This window comes from Castor canadensis, chromosome X (assembly GCF_047511655.1).
Source record: "Castor canadensis chromosome X, mCasCan1.hap1v2, whole genome shotgun sequence".
Taxonomy (NCBI): Eukaryota; Metazoa; Chordata; class Mammalia; order Rodentia; family Castoridae; genus Castor; species Castor canadensis.
In genome coordinates, this window is record NC_133405.1 from 126,413,314 (window position 1) to 126,436,985 (window position 23,672).

General features: G+C 37.2%; 1 protein-coding gene across 16 annotated transcripts in view; it reads right to left on the reverse strand.

Annotated features, from left to right (window-relative positions):
* The window catches only part of LOC109684825 (serine/threonine-protein phosphatase with EF-hands 1), a 332,462-nt gene that overhangs the window by 56,714 nt on the left and 252,076 nt on the right, over positions 1-23,672 (reverse strand). For 15 of the 16 annotated variants that reach the window (XM_074064238.1, XM_074064241.1, XM_074064240.1 and 12 more), the window contains 5 exons: positions 22,494-22,621; positions 20,852-20,912; positions 11,747-11,910; positions 5,634-5,748; positions 1,629-1,675 (listed from right to left, as the gene is read on the reverse strand). In XM_074064238.1, coding sequence (XP_073920339.1) covers positions 1,629-1,675; positions 5,634-5,748; positions 11,747-11,910; positions 20,852-20,912; positions 22,494-22,621 — 515 coding nt within the window. Of the gene's footprint in view, positions 1-1,628; positions 1,676-5,633; positions 5,749-10,543; positions 10,766-11,746; positions 11,911-20,851; positions 20,913-22,493; positions 22,622-23,672 lie in introns of those variants that run through there. The other variant, XM_074064245.1, reaches the window with a different exon arrangement.

Below are 23,672 nucleotides of genomic sequence, written 5' to 3' on the forward strand. Positions count from 1 at the left end.
CAGCTGGACCTCTCACTTTCTCAGCTCTCTAAAATGAAAGGATTCATTTCTCCCAAGGACAAACACTCCAGGATCAGGAGTAGGGGAGGATCCACTTGCTCCTCAGAGTCACTAACAGACCAGAAATTTGTCCCTCCTAGGGCAGGCCCTGGTCCTCTGACTAAATGTCTTCCCCAACTTATCTCACAGTCCATGGGACCCAGTCATTTAACACATCTTCTTTACCTTCCTCACTGCCAGTTTCTTTCACTCACTCCAGCAACCCACTCTCTGGACTCCACCTCAGACTGTCTCATCTCCTGGAACTACTTCCCCTACAACCGGCTGGAGACACTTGCTGAGAAGCACAGAGCTCTGAGTTCAAAACCTCACTATTGCAAAAAAATTCCTTTGGATATTTATGTTATTTTATCTATATTGCAGTAGAAAAGTACAGTTCGTGGAAGTTACATGGCTCAATTCAAGCTCTCACAGTCACAAAGAGTGGAACTGACTTAGGTATCATAACAATGCATCTGAGATACCTATGTTATGCACAATTCCTTGACAAGCTACTGGTGAGGATGACAGAGATGGGTGGACAAAAAACACAATCAAAAAGATACAGAAGATAGGTGCTAAAGGGTAGCACTGTGAAGGCATAGTGCTTCAGGGCCAGTTTTCTACATGTAGTCAGTCATTCCAGAAGCAAATATTCAGGTTGCAACTCTTGACTCAGACAGAAAAATAAATCCAATCAAACAGATAGAGAGAAACTCCATGCCAGCCATGCTGCTTCATGCCTTCTGTACTTGCTTGCACAACCAAAATGTAAGAAATGAAGAAGAGTAATTGAAACCAGAAGAGGGGTTACAGAAGAGAGAAAATTTGTAACTTACAGGAGGAAACTCCTCTCGTGAATAATTAATGTGCACTGGAAGTGAAGACTGGTTTTGTGACATGCTCATTTCTGAACAAAATAAAGTAATTTAAGCCAGGTGTGATGGCACATGCCTGGAATCCCAGCAGAGATGGGAGGATTGTAGTTGAAGGCCATCCTGGGCAAAAAGTTAGCAAGACTCTATCTCAAAGAACAAGCTGGGAGTGGAGTACACGCTTGTAATGCCAGCTAGATGAGAGACCTAGGAAACAGGATTGTGGTGTAAGGCTGCCCCAGGCAGAAGCATGAGACTATCTGAAAAACAACTAAAAGCAGAAAGGTATGAAGGTATAGTTTCACGTAGTAGAATACTTGCCTAGCAAGCACAGGCCCTGAATTCAAATCCCAGTAACACAAAAACAAATGAATAAATAAAATAAAATAAAATGAACACACTACTGCCCTCTTTGTCCTGCATCACCTACATCATCATTGATGACACAATAAAGACAATCAGGTGCAAATTCTATTGGGTATATAAATAGAAATAATGTTGATTGAAGTTCCTGGTTAAATTTTTAACAAATTTTATGAGATGTCTATAAAAATCAAAGATAAGCCTCTACAAATTTTTGAGCTTCTTGTATTAAAAGTGTTATATTACATTTGTGTTTGTATATATTGCTAACAAAACTAATACTGTCATCTTCCTGAGGACTGCCCTCCCCCAAAAGAAGTACAAATTCTTAGCAATATAATAATCATTTACCTTATAGAAGATCAACAAAAGATCGTCCAGTTTTCCATGCAAATCACCTGGAATGCAAGTGTAAAATCGCTTTTCAGTAGGAACTAAGATGCAATGCGTATTTGACTAAAGAATTTTAAACCTCAAATACTCCAAGTGTTTCTAGGACATTGGGTGTTTATCCAGTGAGAACATTAATTCAACATGCAATTTCTGTCACAGTACCCTTTTCTTCCCCTCCTACGGTAGTGGGGGCAACATCTGGTACTATTCACTCTAGCCACTTATGCAGGACTTCACCTTCTCTGGCCAAGCATTATGCTAAAGGTTTTATGTGTATAATCTTGTTCAGTCTTCATAAGCATTCCATGAGATGAATAGCATTTTCCTCATTCTTATTTTCCAAATGAGGCTTAGAGGAGTTAAACAACTTATGAAATGAGTAGTAGTTAAGTACTTATGAAATTAAATATCATTGCTGAAATTCACACTCAACCTTATCCCACTCCAATACTGAAAGCTTCACAAGCCAGGTATGAGGGTACACACCTGTAATCCCACCACTTGGGAGTCTGAGGCATATATTGCAAGTTCAAGAATAATTTGAGCTACATAGTAAAATTTTATCTCAAAAAAAAAAAAAAAAGAAAGAAAGGGGGGAGGGAAGGAGGAAGGGAAGGGAAGGGAAGAAGCCCAAGCTTTCACATGCCTTTATTCCCAGGTACTCAGAAGGTAAAGATTGCTGTTTCAAGCCAGACTGTGCAAAAACTCAGCAAGATCCTTATCTCAACAAAATAAGCCAGGGTGGTGGCTTTTCTTACACATGTAATCCCAGCTATGTAGGAGGCATAGGTAGGAGGAGTGTGGTCTGAGGCCAGGCCAGGCCAGGCAAAAACTCTAAGTGCTACCAGAGAAATAACTAAAGCAAAGGGGACTAAGGGCATAGCTCAAGTGGTTGAGCACTTGCCTAGCAAGCATGAGGCTCTGAGTTTAGTAAAAGCTCTCATCAATTTACTCAGTACTGTCTACATTGCAACCCTAGGAAAGCAGCAACAAGATTTATTGATTAGCATTAAATCCCCAATGGCCTACAATTGTACTTGGTGAAATATAGGCACTCAACAAACACATTTAATCACGTAATGCATAGGGGAATTTTTGAGACAGGGTCTTGCTATGTAGTCCAGGTTATCCTCAAATTTGCAATCTTCCTGCCTCAGCCTCCCAAATGCTGGGATTATAGGCAGACACCACCATGCCTGGTTAACACGTAGCTTTTTGAAGAGTTTGAAAGAAAATGTTCCAGCAGTGGGCATCTGAAATTTAAAAACTGTGAGTAGATAGTTGACATTCTTTTGATGAGACAGTTACAGGAAATAAAACCGACAGCCAACTAAGGGAAATCATATGAATATATGAAATCATTAATTAAAACTTAAGTGTGACTATGTGACTGTTCTGATAAATATTTCTGGGTAAAATATGTCTTTCATAAGACTTGCTCATAAACTTTTATTCTTTATATCCTACTTAATTACTATAGAATTGAAGTTGGAAATACTTCTCCTCAGTTTGTTTAAAATCCCACAACAAAGATTAATAAACTATATGCAACAGAAGACTCTAATTACACTGGAAATAATAAAATTTAAAAATCCCATGTCACCAACATTTATCAATAAAATCACTGTACCCACAACAATAAAATTAAGAGCATATTAATGTGACTGAATGCTTAACTCTCATCACTTTCATACAGTCTCACTCCAAAGCTAAGGAAATAAGGATGGAACAACACTGTACTCATCACCTTCATATGTTAATTATTTGTTTTTTCCTAATTTTCAACAGAGTAACTTGTCTTTCAAAAATCTGGGTATGCAACACTGTAATAGGTGGCATACTAAAAAATGAACTAGTGGAAGCATATTAAGAGTTGGGGCCCCTTGGTTCAATTCCTGGCACAATAAAATAAAAAAATATAAATTGAGGCTATAAAATATGTTTAATTTCCAGCTGGACAGCAGAAGAACTTATACCATGGGAAGGCAGACACAAATATATTTACAAAGCAAACAAAAACATAAGTGCCAAATTGGTAATCTCTTATAACTGTAAACTAAAACACTTTCTATACATCATGTATGCTGAGAAGTATGGCTTATATTTAGATGTGCATGCAAAAATGCACTTTCAAATTAAAATATTGATAAATATTTATCGTAATCTCCCTTTACTGATACTGTCAATAAACACAAGATGTGTTTGGAAATATAACCTTAAAATTTTATTTTAGATGATAATCAAATTTCTCAAAGTTCAATGGGACATTAAAAACCGAAAATACTAGTTCTACGTTAAGGAAATCCACTGCTTTTGCTTTTCCCTCTACCAACAGTGCTACATGGAAAAAGTCTGGAAATACATGCCCCAAATGTGGGGATCCTGAAATGAAAAGAACTATCCAAACCACGGAGTCTCCAGTCTTTGTATCATGATGGGAAAGGAAGCATGAGACAACTGCGTGATGGGAATTGGGAGAGTAGATATGAGGATGCCTATAACTTGGGTTACAGAAACATAATTTTTATTTCTGACCTTATCACTAACGACCTGAGTGAGGTCTGGGGCGGGGAGTTACTACAAAAGACAATATGCTTTTCCCTCTGGCTCTCAATTTCACCCATATGTCCAAGGACTAGGAATGAAGATCAGTGGTAGAACATTCACCTAGCATGCAGAAGGTCCTGGATTTGATTAATTAATTTTAAAGAAGTATCAAGGGACAAACTAGACATCTCTGAAAGAACTCATCCATTCTCACACTGTGGGATTCTAGGACTTCCATCCCCTCTAGATAATTCATTACTCTCTTTTAGCTAAAGATAAATTGCAATGACAACTGGAGTTATAATGGAGGCCCATGGGAACAGATTCCACTCTCTGTTTTTGGTTTGTTGTTGTTGTTGTTTTTTGTTTTGTTTTTGTATGCGTGTGATAGCAAGCATAACCCTGGCTTCATAGGCTTTACAGGTTGGCATGGTTTCCTGAGCCCTTATGACCTCAATGCTCTTTATTTCCATGAAAAGAGGGCCTGCTAAGGCCTTGAATAAACGGCCCCCATGCTGACATGTATCATCTGCTAGAGAGATGCTGTGGCCTTATTAGATTGGAATTGAACCATTACAGACACACCAGAAACTTGAGTCAGGACATGTCATGAGATATGTACTGCTACATCAAGTTCTTGTCGCCACTATCAGATGCTAGAAATGAAAATGGTTCAATTAGATTGTCAAGCTCACTTCTACCTGCCAGTGGAAGAGAACACAGGCTAGAAATTGATTTGGACAATAACAACCACAGTCTTATAACCTAAAGACTTAATTAGAAGTTAAGGGAATTGCTGTTCCTTCCACACACACCCCTCCCAGACAGTTGCAAGCACGCTGAGCACCAACTGTGATGAATTTCAATGAGTTTCTTGAAGCAATATCCTATAGGCTGGCCTACATGATACCAAAATCTCAAATCTTCTTATTTAGAAGAATAAACAGAATTCTGGGACATTCCCAATCTTCCAAAAGCTGCAGAGATCAGTTGGAAAAAACCTAAAACAGTAGGCAAGGGCAGAAAAGAATTTCCTCTCCACCAGCCTTGGCTTTTTCTCTTCCCAGCATAAGTGGCATACAGAGGCTCACCTAGAAAATGCAACATGGAACAAAGATAATGGGAGACTGTGAGAGGGCAAAGAATACTTATTCCACCCATGGGTGCTTTGCCATATTAAAATGCTGTTTCCCTTTATGAAAAGCTATGAGTTCTTTAATTTCTCACATAATTAATTCCTGCCAGCTTGTATACAAAACAAAGACAAAATGGGGAACAGTACTATCACGACAGATAATTCTATAGTAACATTTTTCCCTCAACACAGTCTAATTTACACAGCTTTCAAGCTAGGCCAATCATGTAGGGCCAAGAAGTGCCTAAATATTAATTTAACCACTCTCCTCTGAAACTTACCACAGATCGTTATCTCTTTGGAGGGAGAAGTCTTTATGTGAGTGAAATTCGGCATTTGCTTCAGGACTTTCTTGGTTTCAAATAGCACCTCTAAGACATAGTGAGCATGAAGTATCTGTTCAGAGAAAGCAGAGGAAATAGATCTAGTGACCTAGGAAAAAAGACATCACTGCATAGAAAACCATGAGAATGAAGTATATGAGCACATTTTAGATCACTATATTTCAGGATAATCTCTATATTCTCAAATTGATTATTCTAATACAGTGTCTGGTATATAAAAAACCCTCAGAAGATATTTGTCATCGAATGAATGAATGGTTCCCAAGATATTTATATTCACGTTTCTCATTGACATAACCCATTTGCAGAATATGTCTGACTATTCTTGGTCCTTAGAGCTGAAAATAAGTGATGGGGGAAAGAGGGCTCATTTACCTTAAGAAAATGTCAAAATGATAATAATAGTAAAACAGGAGAAAAAAAGAAGACAGTATAAAAACATAAGGAAAAACAGAGTCTCTTGTAGAGGTGTAGCTTTGCATTTGTAGAGACACCGTGCCACTTGGGTTGGGAAGTAGGTGTTGCTGGACCCAGAGATCTCACAAGGAAGACAAGGTCCCAAAGAATTCCTGAGGCAAGTCACCCAGTTATGGCTCCAATACTTGATATACAGCTCTGAGAATGCTCAGAACACCAAGCACATTTATATGAAAGCCTAACTATAAATCATATTCCAAACCCAAATAAAACACTTGGATTACCTCCAATCTATGACAACTTATCCCAATGTTCCCCTCCAGTTGTAGTGTTGATCAGATCACTGTTTTGTAGATTCACTTCCTAGGCTTTAAAAAAATCCAATGTATCTTTTTCCTCTATACTTATGTGGTACTAGGTTTGAACTCAGGACCTCACACTTGCTAAGCAGGCGCTCTACCACTTCAACCACTCCATCAGCCTCTCCTCCTTTTTAAATTATAAAATATACTAAATATATGCACTAAAATATAATACAGCAGATATGACTGCAAAAAGAAATGTAGTAGATGTTAACAAAACTTTAGGTTCAAGGCTATTTAGACCGGATGTTTAATATGGCAACTTCTAGCTTAAGTGGGGCTTTTGGACACATGAAATGGGGCTAGTCTGAATTAAGATCTGCTGTAAGTAAGACATTCACACTGGATTTCAGAGGCTTAGAACGAAGAAAAAAAAGTAAAATATCTCAATAGCTTTAATATGATTACTTACTGAAATGAGAATGTTTTATATACTGAGTTAAAGCTGACCTCATGTTTTTTTATTTTTTAATGTGACCAGAATAACTTCTAAATATAGTGCTCATATGTTTCTACGAGACGGAACTGATTTGGATTAATCAAGGCTGCAAAAAGGGCCATATCTACATCTCTTTCAGATACCACTCTGGGTGTGGGATGGAGAGCAGGTAGAACCCTTTGGATCAATCCTTTCTCATGATGTTCATTTTCATAGCCAATAAAATAAAATTATTTTCTATCTAAGATTACAAAACATATGATTTTAAGTCTTGATTAAATAATTTTTAAAGAGAAAGGAAACAGGATTGATGGCAATGTGAGAATTAAGAGGAAAGGGAAGGGCTTCTGGATATAGATTAATAAGGAGAAACTCTTATTTCCTGTCTATCCAGGACCTAATGGACTGTTAAATCTATTCCCCCAAAAAACCATTCTAAATCCATTCAATCTACAACTTCATTCAAAACTTGAATGTGAACTTTCCTTCAGCCACATTTTAAAAGAATGAGCCAAACACTTTTGTTTAATGGCTTATTTCAGTTCGCATATTTAATCTACTGATTCCTGAAGCTAGCCTCATAGGTTATCTTAACTTGACTTTGGACCTTTTCTGGTCCGTAGGTAATACTACTCAGAGTAATTGCTGTCTGAAGAGGTAGCTATGATTTATTATTTAAAGGTAAATTAGCAAGTATTCACTGACAAAATTAAACTAGTAGTTGTCAGGGACTAGGGAGGGGAGAAGGGGAGAAGCTCTAATGGGTACAGGATTTTATTTGGGGATAACAACACAAATGTTCTGGAAATCAGAGAGTTTGCCTAGCATGCATAAGGATAGGGATTCAATAGCTAGGAATGCAAAAATTAAAAACGCTTGGAACACACACTTTGAAATGGTTAAAATGATTCATTTTTAAGTGAATTTTATCCCAATTTTTAAAAATTAAATAATACATATAAGCCTTGATTTTTTTACTGAAAATGGAAATACCCCACATGCCGTGTTATACCTTTTATTCTGCTCTTGATAATGTATTTATTCATATTTATAAGATCAAAATTATCAGTCTTGTATTATGTTTCTCTGGAGTGAGGTTATATCTTCTATCTCCTTAAACATATTAAGGATATTTATTTTAAACACTGAATCTAATAATGTCTTTATCTAATATACTCTATAAGTCTGTTTCCATTATTTATTAGTTGTCTCAGTTGTCTTTCATTCATCTAGTGTTCTCCTGACCTGGTTACATCTGTACTGAATTCTGGACGTTCTTTATGAAAACCTGCAGGAAAAGTTTCAGGCCAATTTTTTTCCAGAGAGGATTTAAAGCTACTTAGGATGAGCTCAATAATAATCTCAGTAATTAGATGATTTGAAGCTATGCTTCAGTGCGTGCACAGCCAATCTACTTCCAGTTCACTTTTATTCCTACATTATGCCTTCCAGGGTCTTAAACTGAGAATGAGAGTTTGGGGGTGATATCAGAGAAAATGGTAGTGTACAGAGCTCCAAAGGCCTATCCCTCTCCAGAAATATTGACAAATCAAGCAAAAATTTGTCAGAATCAACTGTGTCAGAACTTTGAGAAAACTTAGAAAAATCTTCACTTTACAGCAATCAAACAAACACTGAATCAGGAAAAAGAAAAGTTGACAATGTCTCAGTGGGAGCAGGAAGTAAAGAGAAGATTTGTAAGGGGCTGGCCATGCAGTGAAGGAGAACCCCAAGATAGAGCCAGTCTCCAAAGAATGAGATTTGTGTCTCTTTTCTTTCTCCTCCACTCCTTCCTTCCCTTCCCCCCTTTCTTTTTTATTAATGGCTTCTGGTGTTCAAGGAAATTTCTGTCAGAACACTAACTGAACACAATCTAAAGGGAAAAAGACTTCAGAAACTAATCCTAAGTAGACCTATCAAACATCTACAGAACCCAACAACAACAGTTTAACAAAATGTCAGCAAACCAAATGCAGTATCATTTTAAGTAGGATTTATATCAGAAATACAAGGGTGGTTGAATGTAAGAAAATTAAAATGCTTTACAACACATTAATAGAATGAAAGAAAACACACACATTTCACCTCAACTGACATAGAAAAAAGATTTGTAAAAATCCAGTACCTGTTTATGATAAAACCCCTCAGAAAACTAAGAATAGAAGGAAACTTCCTCAACATGGCAAAGGGCATTTATGAAAAACCCAGAGCTAACATTAAACCCAATAATGAAAGACTGAAGGCTTTCCCTTCGGATGAGGAACAAAACAAACAGGGCCACTTTCACCACTGCTCCTCAATATGGTACTGAAATTCTAGCCACAGCAATTAGGTAAGAAAGAAAAGGGAGGAGGAGGCATCTAAATCAGAAAGGAGAAAGAGGTAAAATTATATATTAACAGATGGCATGGTTCTGTATACAGATAATCCCAAAGAATCCACACATGCAAAAGAACTACCAGAGCGAATAAGTACATTCATCAAAGTTACAGAGTATAAACTGGACACACAAGGCATAAATAATCCAAAAAGGAATTAAGAAAGCAATTCATTTTACAATAGCAAACAAAAAAAATTAAATACCTAAGAATAAACTTAACCAAGGTTATAAACAATTTGCCCACTGAAAAGGACCAAAACACTGCTGGAAGAAGTTAAAGACATAAATAAAAAGAAAAACACCCTGTGTTCACAGATTGAAGGACTTAAGTCAAGATGGCAATATTACCCAATGTGATCGAAGATTTAATGCAATCCTTACCAAAATCTCAATTTTTTTGCAGAAATGGAAAATGTGATCTTCAAATTCAGTGTAAGGAGAAACAAACCACCAAAACAATTTTGAAAAGGAAGGATAAATCTGAATGACTCGCACTTCTCTTCAGCAAATGGTACTGGGACAACGGCATATCCATATGGAAAAGAGGAAGTGTGGCCCTTACTTCATACTATAGAAATTAACTCCAAATGGTTCACGGACCTACACGGAAGAGCTAAAATAATGAAACTCTTAGAAGAAAACGTAGGAGTAAGTCTTCATGACCATGGATTTGGCAATGGATTCTTAGATATAGTACCCAAAGCACAAGCAACCAAACAATCAAAAGGAAAAATTGGATTTAGCAAAATTAAACACTTTGTGCACCTTATCAAGAAGTGAAAAGAGGGCTGGTGGAGTGGCTCAAGCTGTAAGAGCACCTGCCTAGCAAGCATGATGTGCTGAATTAAAGCCCTAGTACTGCCAAAAAAAAAAAGAGTGAAAAAAAGAAAGAAATACAATTCAAAACTACAACGATGGGCTGGTGGAGTAGTTCAAGTGGTAGAATGCCTGCCTAGCAAGCTTGAGGGAGGCATTGTATTCAATCCTCAGTACTGCAAAACACAATAACAACAACAACAAATCTACAATGATACCACTTCAAACACATTAGGATAGTTAGAATAAAAATAAGAATACAAAGAATAACAAAATAACAAGTGTTAGCTAAAAGAAAAGTTAGAAACCTCCTACACTGGTGGTGGAAATGGAAAACTGTTCAGTTACTCATGGAAAACAGATAAGCAGTCACTCAAAAAAGCTAAATGTAGAGATAACATATGATAGGACAATTCTACTCCTAGGTACATACCCAAAAGAAGTGAGGACAGTGATGCATGCCTGCAATCCCAGGTACTCAAAAGGCATAGATTGGGGGAATCAGAGTTCAAGGCCAGCCAAGCAAAAAGTTAGCAAGACCCCCATCTCAACAAACTGGGCACACGCCTGTAATTCCAGCTGCATGAGAGGCATAGGTAGGAGGATTGAGGCCAGCTCTCGGCAAAAGTGAGACCCAATCTGAAAAATAATTAAATGCAAAAAGGACTTGAGGCATGGCCTAAGCAGTAGACTGCCAGCTTAGCAGGTATGAGGCCCTAGCCAGGCACTGGTGGCTCAAGAGGCAGAGTTCAGGAGGATTACAGTTTGAGGCCAGCCTAGGGGAAAAAGTTCACAAGACTATCTCAAAAATACCTAACACAAAAAAGAGCTGGCAGAGTGGATCAAGTGGTAGAGTGCCTGCCTAGCAAGCGTGAGGCCCTGAGTTCAAACCCCATTACAGACAAAAGAACAAGAAGGAGGAGGAGATAATGAGGCTGTATTCATACAAAAATATGTACGTGAATGTTCATAGCAGTATTGATCATCACAGCCAACAGGTAGAAACAATCCAAATGTCCATCCACTGATAAATCAGTAAGCAAAATGTGATATGCAGTGGAATATTATGCAGCAATGAAAACAAATGAAGTAATGATACATACTATAATATATATGAACTTTAAAAACAGTATGCTAAGTAGAAGCCAAACATAAAAAGCCATAGATTATATAATTTCATTTATGTGAAATATCCAGAAGAGCTAAATCCATAGACAAAGAGAATACAATAGTGGTGGCCTAGGGTGGGGAAGGAGGGAAAGGTAAATGGGTATGGTCTTTCTTTTGGGGGTATTGAAAATGTTCTATTATCAAATATTGCTGATGATGGTATAACCTTGTCAATGCACTAAAAATTATTGACTCATATACTTTTAAATGGAGAGTTTCATGGTATGTGAATTGTAGCTGAGGAAATGAAACAGGAAATGCTGTAAGCCTACAAATTGAGAGGTTGTTGTGCACCCTAGAAAACTTCTATTTCATAGATTAAACAAAACAGAGGTAACTCTCACACAATGGGAAACACTTTCCATGCAATACATTTCTGCTGCTGTATTTGCATTCATTCATTCAATAGACAGTCATTGAGCATCTGATAAATACAAGAATCAGAGCAGCTTCTGCTTAAACTCACCTGTTGCTGCCTGAAGGCCTCTAGAAGTAAATCAATATCGGTAAAAGTGAGAGGAAATTGTAGTCGAGGACCATCATAGAAGTCTGGGACTTTTACCAACTCCACATAGTACTGTCTATCCTGTGTGTCCCGTAAGCTGTTTTCAAAAAGTCGATCTACTAAAGCTACAAAAGGAAAGACAGAAAGGGGGATAGAAGTGGGAGTCAACATTCCAATACTTGAATTTAATAAAGATCTTGAATGCCTAGCCCACATAAGGCACTGTGCTAAATGTTATGAATACCAGGTATTCCGCACATAACCATGAGGAATGATTGATTCTGAGACCAGTGGGTGCATTCACATGGATCACCATCATCTCTTCCTGGAGTCTTTTATTTTTCCCAAAGCTGTGAGTCCATAATCAGTGGGGAAGAGACAGAGAAGCCCAGTAAAAACTGGTGAATCAAGGTATTTTGATGCTCTGAAGTTCAAGTTATTTTATTGCCCTCTCTTACATCTGATATTTATAAATAGGGCTAAAAACCTAAGAATGCATTTTATTTCATTCGAGTATCTGCTGCTATTCCGGCTCTAATTCTATAGAATTAAACCGCAGCATTCAATTTTTCCCATTAAACACTTCAGAGGATTTTTTTTATAGCTGTAATTGATTAGTTTCTCTCTTCACATAAAACATTTCTGATATGATTTTCTTTTTTTCTTGCTAACAAAGCATATAAAGGTGATAAACCATGGGCAGAAATACCCAAAGGCCTGCCTGCCCCCCAGACATTTCTGTACGGTAACAGATTGCCTGCATTCCATTTTGGTAGGTGCTGAGATCCACAGTCATTTTTTACAGATTGCCCATGAAACAGTCAGCCCAGGAACACAAATTCAGACAATTCAGGAAGAGAAAAAGAACGATTAAAGAGGATGTTGTAGCCTGATCACAAAAGTAGCCTCAGCCCTCTATCCCAATTTCTACCCATGCTTTTTAAATGTGATTTTGCAGTTATTCCCATAAAGGGCCTAATTTCCTATCTCTTCAAGCTGGCCTGGACTCATAACTTGCAATGGCCTGAAAAGGTGGTAGAAGTGATACCCATCAGCTTCAAATCCAGCTCTCTGTTTTGTAACCGGCTGCTACCACTAAACCCAGGTTAGCCTACTAAAAGGCTAAGACCGCGTGGAACAGGGCTGAATCATCTTGGTCAAGGCTGCTGTCCTAGAACAGCCACCAGCCAGCGAACCCCCAGATACATGAGTGAACACCAGCCAATGCCACGGACCTAGAGAGAAACGGGAGAGAGTGCATATTGAAAAGAAAGACTCAGAGTCTGCATGAAATTTGGAAGCAAGGAGGAAGGCTGGGATCTGAGAAAGGACTTAGACCCAGGGTGCCCCGCTCCCTCAGTATTTACTGAGTTGCTATGTACAGTTATTGATCATGAAGCATATGTGGTTTAATAGTTAACTTCTGGGTACAATATATCTTTAAACATCTGAGCTCTGAAAAACAGTATGTAGCACTATTGATTGCAGAACAATCATGCGTGCAAGGAATTCATAGTTCTTAGAAGAATGCTGGGAGGACACCATTTGCAGTATCACACCCCATAACCAGATGCTCAGTGTGCCAAGCAATCTGGCCACAAGTTCATGAAGTTCTGATATTCCTCACACTGCATGGTCTCCAACAAGCCAAGACCCAAAACAACTGCCAAATCAAGTCTGCCATAATCAGAAGTGCTCAGCTCATCTGTAGAGTTGATAGCAAAAAAAGAGTCACTCAGGTATTGTGATAAATACACAATATCACTGTAGTAAGAGACAACTGACCCAGAGGACAATGACATACTCTTCAAAACTGACCTCTTACTAAGAAGTTCTCAGGAAATAGTTTCTATCTTTTTGAATAGTCACAGTGGTCATGTTTGGAAGGTATGATAGTAACATATGGAGACAATACATATTTTTAATGATCCAGTCACACTGAGAGATTATAATTAAGACTAAAATTTTAAAAAATTTTAAAGTATCATAATATTTGGCAATTTAAAAATATTTTCTAAATTGTAGGATACCCTAATACATTTTGGGGATAGATCATAATGTTTTATAAGAAGTAGAACTTAGGAGTGATAATGCCTGTCTTTGGTGTGGTACAGCAGAGGTTATTTTTCTCATTTGGATTTTTCTGAAATTTAAGAATAACTTATTTTGATTTATGTTAGAAACGAGAAATGCAGAGCATCTGATAAACTTTATCTCTGATTCATTATATAGGCAGTAAAGGCTTATTCTAATTACAATTTTAATGATCATGCCATCCATTTCAATTTGGCAGTCATTCATGGAGATGAATTTCCTTTTCCAGTCTCTATACACTAAAATGTCAACAACTGTTAGGAAAAACCACAGTAAGATGAACCTCCAAACAGCCCTCAAGAAGCCCCAGCAATTCCAGTGCATCATCTAATAGACTTACTAACCTTTAATATAGAGTTCTAGACTCTAAGAAATAAAGTGAATATGGAGCACATGTGATCAGAACAAGGGGATTTTGTTTCTCCAATGGGGGAGATACGTATGACATGACTACAGCATTCATGGGAAAGGCAGTGTAGCTTTTCAAACATGCCTGATGTAAAAACTCAGGTGACAGGGAAGAGGAAAAGAAGTTGAGGATGTACCTCTGCATATTGGAATATGTATGGAGGTATGTATTTCAAATCCTCGGAGGCCTGGCAACCTCTTTGGTCTCTTTCTCTTGCCTGTACCTTCAACATGATCCTCTCTTCAGACTCTGTAACAAAACTAAACATGGGTAAAGACTCCTCCAACATCTGCTTACACTAAGGAATATTTCCTCTTCCACCCTAGCACTGTATTGCTCAATGTTTATATAATCATTGCATCCACTGTTTCCTCTACCCTTGGAGTACCCTGTGTTCCTTCGTTCTCCCTTCGAGAGTGTCTCCTCACCATATAAAACTCAGAAACCTACGCATGTTAGGGCTCAAACCATACCTTTTTCATAGCATCATGCTGCTGCTAGTTCTTTTACTAAATGTTACTGTTCTAAGCTCCTTACATGTACATATTCAGGTAACAATCAAAAGTACCCCAAGAGGTAAATATTACTGTGTCCTCATTTTTTGCATGAAGAAAATGGAGCACAGCATGTAAGTACAGAGATGGAACCCAATCTCAGACAAGCTGGCTCTGAGCCCAAAGTCTTAATTATATTTTACTATATATTAAAATGTATCTATATTCTACAATATCTAGTACTGTTACATATTTATAACTGATTGAGTAATCCCAATTCTGTGAGGTATAAACAAAAAATTACTTCATTTCCCTAGTCATTGCCTTCACCAATGCTATGTCATTTTTCCTTTTACTATTGGTTAACTGATACAATAAGTCAATTCTATATGTCTTGTAATTAAACCTCAAGTCTTATCAATTTAAGAACAAAATTAATACATTCACATCTTCTTAAAAGATAAGTTCACGTATAGTCCTTCCTTCCATAGATTTGATGAGTCATATTCTTTAAAAAGTAAACTAACAGCTGAGTATGGTGGTACACACCTGCAATCACAGCACTCAGGAGTTGGAGGCAGGAAGACCTCAAGTTCCAGCCAGCCTGGACTACACAGTGAGACTCTGTCTCAAAAAACTATGCAAAGGGAGGGGGTGGGGGCGGGGGGAAGAAATGACCCAAGCCTTGTATATACATATGAATAATAAAAAAAACTATGCACACAAAAAACTTCAGTGTTGCATATATGAAAAATATATTTCCCTAAGTGAATTTTTAGTTAAAAATACACAATATGAAATATTAATCAACATCAAATCATTATCCTTCTGCTGGTTTTTAAGCAACAAAAAAGAATAAATACAGATTCTCTTTCAATAGTTAGTGTGTCACATATGAAAACAATTGAAAGCTTTAACTTTCTAATGCATCTATTGTCCTTGTGGGCTGTAACTATCATAACTAACAGCGATAATTTAATTAATGCCAACATATATAAAGATTTATGCAACATAAAATTGGAATTAATCCTTAGCTATTTGATTTATAATTTTGTGAACATGAATCTAAACAAATATAACAAAATCTTGATTCATAATCAAGTAACACCTTTATAAGTTGTTCTAAAAAATACCTCAAAAATACCCCTACACACAATTTTTTCTTTTTCTGAGTACAGAATCAAAATCTGGATAGGGAAAATTTAAAGGCCATAATTGTATTGGGAAAACAATTTCTGAGGACTGGGAATATAGTTCAGTGGTATAGTGCTTGCTTACCATGCACTTCCCAGTGCTGCATAAAAGGAAGGAAGGAAAAAAGGAAGGGAGGCAGGGAAGGAGGGAAGAAGGAAAAAAATAATAAAACAAGTTCTGCCTCTAGCATTCGGATATCACTTGGGAGGCAAACTCCACATATTGCTAGAAAAAGAAAAGCACCATTTAGGGTGTAAGGTCATAGCTCAAGTAGAAGACCATTTGCCTGGTTTCAGTCTGAATACCACAAAGACAGAAAGACAGTGAGAGAGATTTCGAAGATAAGCACCATTTGAACCACATTTATAGTTATCACTTATTGTTACCATTTCCAAATTATGAATCTGTTTCAAAACCATTGGTATCCATATAATGAATTTGATAGATGCCAAAATAACTCATAAAAATTCAACATGTATTCCTGATTTTTTGTGGGACTAGGAGGTTGAACTCAGTGTCTCATGTTTGTGAGGCAAGCTTTCTACCAGTTGAGCCATGCCACCAGCCCTTTTTGTGCGGCTATTTTTGAGATAGGAAATGACCTTTTGCTTGGACCAGCATGGACCACAATCCCCCTATTTGTACTTCTCCTTCTAGCTGGGATGATAGGCACATACCACCAAACCCAGTCATTGGTTGCAATGAGGTCTTGGAATATTTTTGCCCTCACTTCAAATTACAATCCTCTGGATCTCCACCGCTTGTGTAGTTGTAATTATAGGCTTAAGCCACTGCACCTGACATATTTCTGATTTTTTTAAGACTCAGAAAATTGGGAATGGAAGGATACTTCTCTAATGAAATTTTTAAAATTTAAATGAACAGTAATGGTTTTTCAATTAAACTGTCAACAAAACAAGGATGCTCACTTTCACTGTTTATTTTAGCATTGTTCTGTTATCTCTGCCCAATGCAAGAAGACACAAAAATGAAATAAGAGCACTAACTGTCATATACAAAAATATAAAAATGAAATTACTTGCAGCCTATGTGATTAAATCTTAAGATCCCCAAAAATTAATAGGAAAACTCCAAGAATTCGTAAGAGAATTAGATATAATATCACTAATGAGATGAATAACTTTGGAAGGTTACCCTCAGCTTTTGCATTTACAAAAGAGGAATAATAATAATATTCTTGATTTATCATGAAGACTAAATTAAATGAGCCATTAAAAAGAATTTAAATACATGACACATGGTAAACATTTAATGAAAATCAGCAAGAACACTTTCACTACTATTGTTAATCAGTACAAGCACAAAATAAGTTATACGCATATGAAATAGTCAGTGGGGAGATATGGTGAAAATACCCTATCGACCATAGCAACAAAAATATGAAATATGCTATCATTACAAAATTAAATGAATAAATAAATAAATGCACGTGTTTTCAAAACCGTGTGTGTGTGTGTGTGTGTGTGTGTGTGTGTGTGTGTGTGTGTATGTAGTTTGAGGGGCCATTTGAGAAGCAGAAAGTCAAAATAACATTTACACACAACCCTCCCATTCATACCAGTATCTGTTTAAACCTGTTTCTACAGATAGCAGCTTTGGTTTCTGCCTGTGGAGGAGGCTGATGTGCAAAAGCAGACTGGAAACTTTTACATGGACTCCCATCAAGTCCTATAAACTCGTTTTGAGCTCTGAAAGTAGTAGTGCAGGGAAATAAACCAGAATAACTGATTTTCACAAAAGAGATGGTGAGATTGCAAGCACAAATACCGCTTCCAGTATCTTCAGATACTCTGTGCCTCAGAATTGAGACCATTAATCTGGCCTCAGTATCTGGGAATGTTAAATAGTATCCTGCCCACTAAAAACACCCTGCTAAGAGATCTCAGCACTTCCATTAAACAGGCCTAGGGAGAGGTTGTCTAGAACCCTCCCACCAAAGAGGGCACTAAATCAATCTCTGGGAACAATCTCTAATCACCTTTTCTGTTACTCTACAATAATTAATTCCCAGTGATCCTAGAACTCCGTAACAAAAATGGATGTAAGGGATTACATACACCAGAAACATGCCCAATTATACATTTTAATTGAAAATGTTATGAGAGAGGCATTAAACTAAGTAGTGAAAACATTCATCATCAAATAAATTTTGGAACAAAAATCGGTTAACTACTTGCAAGTTTGTAGTTGTGTTTTTAAATTATTCTCAATCACTACACATTAATTTTTCTTAGTTTACTATAAAAAATCCAAATATTATGAAGTATAAAACATCTACAAATATAGGCATAGTGGTCTATAGTTCAAATATTTCAAAGCCTTCTAAGTTTAAAAGACAAGTATTCACAAAGAAAAAAAGATATTTAAACTAGAAAACCTGTGTCTGGTCTTGTGACTCGCATTGACCAATTGCTTTAGGCAGAACTCATTTTTCAGAGTTTCAGCGCAAAGCCTTCACAGGCCTTCAAGCTTCTGCTTGTGCCCTCTTGGAACCAGCCACTATGTAAAGAAGTCCAGAGTATCCTGCTGGACATAGGTGCAACATGAGAAGAATACAGGTGACCAAGTTAATAACCTAGACATGTAAATAAAACCACTTGGTCGGCCCTGCCCATCTGAGTTGGATGAACAACTCATATCACATGGAACAGAGACCAGCTACCCACAGTGGCCCTGTTCAAAAGCCTAACCCACAGAATACCAAGCAATAAAATGGCTATTGTGTTTGAGCCCCTAAATGTGGGCATGGCTTGTTATATAACAATACATAACCAAAACTTTAAGAAAAGACATGAAATGAATGCATATGTTCACCAAAAGGGACATGTATAACAGTGTACATAGCAGCACAATTTAAAATGCCAAACTAAAAACAATCCAAATGCCCACAGACAATAAAATGGATATATTATAGCATATCAGTAAAATGGAATATTATTCAGCAACAAAAATGACCAAACTACAGTAACATGAATGACTCTCACAAATATAATGTTGAGCAAAACAAACTGGACACGAGGGTGTCTGTGTGTGTATCACTGTATGCTTCCCTTTATATGAAGAAGTTCAGAAATAAGCAAAACTACTCTAGTTACAGACGTTCAAAAGCAGTTATGGGGTGACATGGGGGCTGGGTAGTGACTAGAAAACACAGAGTGCGGTTTCTGTGGCTCTGATGTTTTGTTTCTTCTTCTGAGTGACTGCTTCATGGCTGTGTTTGCTTTGAGGAAATTTGTTGTGTCGTATAATTTGTGTACTCTCCTGTCATGTATATTATACATCAATAAAACCACTGTTCCTTTCTTTGATAAAATATTGTGATATATTATTAAATCACCTGCAGAATTTCATTAAACACAGATTTTTTAAAATGCAGAGTTTTAGTAAATATACCTAGACTGGAAGCCAGTCCTCTGTGTCTCTGAAATTCCATAAATGACTCTGATTACGGGAGGCTAGATTGAAACATTAGGTCATTAGCAGAAAGAATCCTGTTTCATTTCATCATTATTATGTTTCTTCTCAAAAACATGTTTGTCAAAGAACTTGATGCTCAAACAACTGTCTTCAAATTGCGATCGGGTAGAAGAAAGAAAATGGCAAAGTATCCACTTCCACCCACTCCTCACTCATCAGGTTTAGCTATTGCACTGTTGAGAAAGTTTCTATGGATCATTAAAAGCTTTAATTAGTTTCATACATATGTACTTAGATCAAATCATGCCATTAAAATACCATTCTTTGGCCATTTAGTAGGGTGTTTAACAGATCATATAAAGATGCTCCTAGATACCACACAAGTTTTAATTAAAACAAAAGATGGTTAGCTGAAATTAAAGAAAAATGAGTTCTAGGTGTCTCATCCAACATGGAGATAACAACAGGCAGATTTTAATTTGCAGAAGAAATACATGTGTTGTGAATAATTATAATTTGAAAATCATATTTAAATCTCACCTATATTGTCTATCTCTGATTCAGAATGACCAAATAAATGATGGAGATAGATAGATATAGTAAATGTCTTATGTCCATTTTATGCTTCTATAACAGAATACCACACACTTGATAAGTTACAATGAGCACAAATACATTTGGCTAAGGGCTCTGGAAGCTGGGAAGCCCAAGATCAATGGGAAATTCCTAGTGAGAGTCTTCTTGCTATGTCATAAGTCATAATATGGCTAAAGACATCATATGGCAAGACAGCATGTGCAAGAATGAGGGATGAGGGTAGAAATCATACTTTATTAGGACACCACTCCCAAGATAATGAACCCATGTTCATGATAATGACATTAGTGCATTCATGACAGCAGGGCCCCTTATGATCTAATTTAAAGTGTGACCTTTTAAAGGTCATACTTTCCACTACTGTTGCATTGAGGATTAAGTTTCCAACACATGAACTTCGAGGAGGTATAGTCAAACTATAGCAGATAGACATACAGACAGACAGGAGAGAGAGAAAAAAAGAGGCATGTTGGAGCCAATTACATTTAATCTGCCATTTGTACCCAAACCTACTGCATGAAACACTCAAAAATATTTTGATTTCTCAGCACAAAATTTCTCTGCATCAATACACTGAGGTTCCAATACGACAAACGAATGATGCACGAAACATAATTCTTTGAAAAGTGAGAAAAATTAAATGCTAATTTAGCAGATACCATCCAGAGAGGAAAAAATCTAGTTCAACCAATTTCATGACTTGCTGGGTGTCACACAGACAAGAGAAGTGGGCATCTTTTTAATTTCCCAGTGTTCTCCCATCTTCAGGATTTATATTTCTTGATGAAGGCAATTTAATATCTAATGACTACTTCTCAAAAGGCTAGAAAGTTTGCTTACCTGGATCTTCCTTATGTGTATGTGCATAGTTCTCCAACACGAAGGAAAAAAATTTGGATAGCTGGACAAAATAAAAACATATTAATCAGTTAATGAATCCTAAACAGCTACTGTGGCAAATACTATCAATGTTCCATGAAAGTCCCCTTCTCTTCTGAGGCATTCCTCTCCCTGCCGCTTCACCTATGCCTGCCCTTGCAGGTAGGCAGCCACCACACTGAGCTGCCTAGGATATTACAGGCCCTTCCTTCCTGACAGGCTGCCCATAGACAACAGCAAGAGAATACAGCCCATTTCTCCATCTCCTTGCCCATGCAAGGGACAAACTGTGACACATTCCACACCTGAGGTCTCCTGAAGGGATCAGGTTGAAGTCAAACTTCTCTAGAAAGCACAATTTGCCTGGCCTCTTCAGCCATCCTGTCTTGGTTTCCTCACTCCCTTAAAGGATTCTCCTGAGAACACTCCCTCAGTCTTAATAAGTCACTTGTACCAGGACCCCTGTCTCAGAATCTGCTTCTAGAAGTCCAATCTAAGACAATTACTAAATTTTTATTATTATGACATCTTCTTTTCCATTTGGTGGTGAGATTAAGTAGTGCTTAACAGCACAGCTTTGAGCTTCTTATCAGGCCAAAGGCAGCATCTGATTCAACTCTGGTATATCATTTTAACAGCTGACAAAAAGAAATCCACAAGTACGAATATTTCTGAAGTTGTTGTTGGGGTGCCATGGAGAGCACTGATTTAAATTCATGTTCTGTAATCAGCATTACTAAAAGTAAAGCTTTTTGTTCCCCCCCCAAAAAAAAAGAAATCCACAAATTTAACAATTTTCACATTTTAATCTGATACTTAAATACAATTAATTAAAACTACAAACAAGACGAAATGAAAATGAGAGATCCCTATACACTCTTCAGTACCACATCTGTCCCCAGAACTAACCACTGTAAATAATTTGCTGTGTATTTTTTCCAGAATTTAGCTGTATGTTTAATTTTCTTTCACATATATGGGATAAACTCTACATACTATTCTATAAGTTAATTTTTTCAATAACAACTATAGAGAGCTCTTTCCAAGATCCTCTTTATTGTGAAAGAGTATCCATTTTTATTAATGAGTATTAAGCTGGATTTATGAATCTATGCTACAAGCTTTAAGGCCTTCCTCACTAATGTATATTTTCTTCTAGTACTCTACAGGTTCGTTTCAAAGAAATTCTTCCATTTATTAACTACTTATGTATTCTTTCCCTTCATAAAGTAATAAATTTACTCTCCATAGGGTCATATACCCCAAAATAAAATAGGGCCATTTTTATTAGTTAGCTGGACATCTGTCAGCCCTCTGAAAAATGTGAACTTCAAAACTGAACACCACCATACTTTCCCAAATCACACTTTCCCAACAGTTAGTTGCAAGACAATGTCCCACATCCTTCATCAACACCCTACATCAAGGGTCTTAAGCTTAAAATAAATCCAAACATTCATTCTTTCAATAACGTGGATAAAGAGAAGCATTTCAGTGAGAAGGAGGGACAAAGGGACAGAGAGAGGAGAGAGAAACACACAGAGAGAGACAGAAACAGAGAGTTAGACACAGACGGAGAGAGAGAGAAGCTTGTGACACAGACCTGCATTTGGCTTTGTTCATCAGCATATTCGATGGACTGAAAGATGGCAAGGGCATAATGTTGTCTGGCCCTCAATCGAGCTCGGTAACCTCGGTACCAGTTCTGAATGACCAATGCCGCCCTCAGCACTGCAAAACCATGGGATATGAAAATCAGAGAAAAATAGTTACTGTACATACAGCCCTTGGAGGTAGGAGTAGGTGCTTCAGAAGAAAAAAAAAAACTATCACTCCACCTGAATTCCTACATTCTATGAAAATAAAAACTATAAACAATAACAATGACTTTTGTATCTTTTCATAAAATGTTCTTATCTCAAACACTCAGAGACTAACAATGACACAGTAGAAGTTTTGGAGTAAGGCTGTCTGAATTTGAATTGCAGTCCTGCTAATTACTGTGTACTTGACTTTTGAATAAGTTATTAAAACGCTTAAAAGCCTCTGTTTCCACGCCTGTAAAATGGGTTTATAACAGCACCCACCTCTGCCACTACTTAAAAAGATTCCATTCTTCCCTATTTACCCCAAGGCAATTTCCAAGGAGACATGTGAGGCTGTAGTTGCTTCTTTGTGGCAGTAGGGAGTTTCATACCAGTGCAGCTTGGCTGTTACTGAATGCCAGGAAAAGAAGTGTGACCGGTAGTGAGTACAGACCATGGAGTATCATGCCAGACCTCGAAGTAATAGATTAAATAAGCCCATGATAATATGGATAGGTCTTAAAAATATAGTGGCTGCATTAGAACAGTTAAGAAGAAGTCAGAAACAGAATGAAATACAATACCATTTTATACCAATTACAAATATATGTTCAGAAAACCACATATACATTCATAAGGGTACATACAGAGGCAAAGAGCCCCACTACACATAATAGATTGGTTACTTATAGGGAAGTCAAATGAACAAGTGGTAAATGGATAAAAAGGAACAAACAATTAACATAAGAAAGGGTCTTGCATGGTCCAATGATAACAACGGATGATGAACTGAGAAGTTTGGTTCGCTATACTTTCCCTGCCTGAGATTCAATTGACAAAAGACCGATGGATAAGTAAACACACCTCCCTCCCTAACAGAGTTACAATAGCACAAAATGAGACACTAGGTGAAGACTTTAGCCCAATGCCTGATGTAAAGAATATGCTAAATGAATGGAAACTGTAAGTATTGTTTT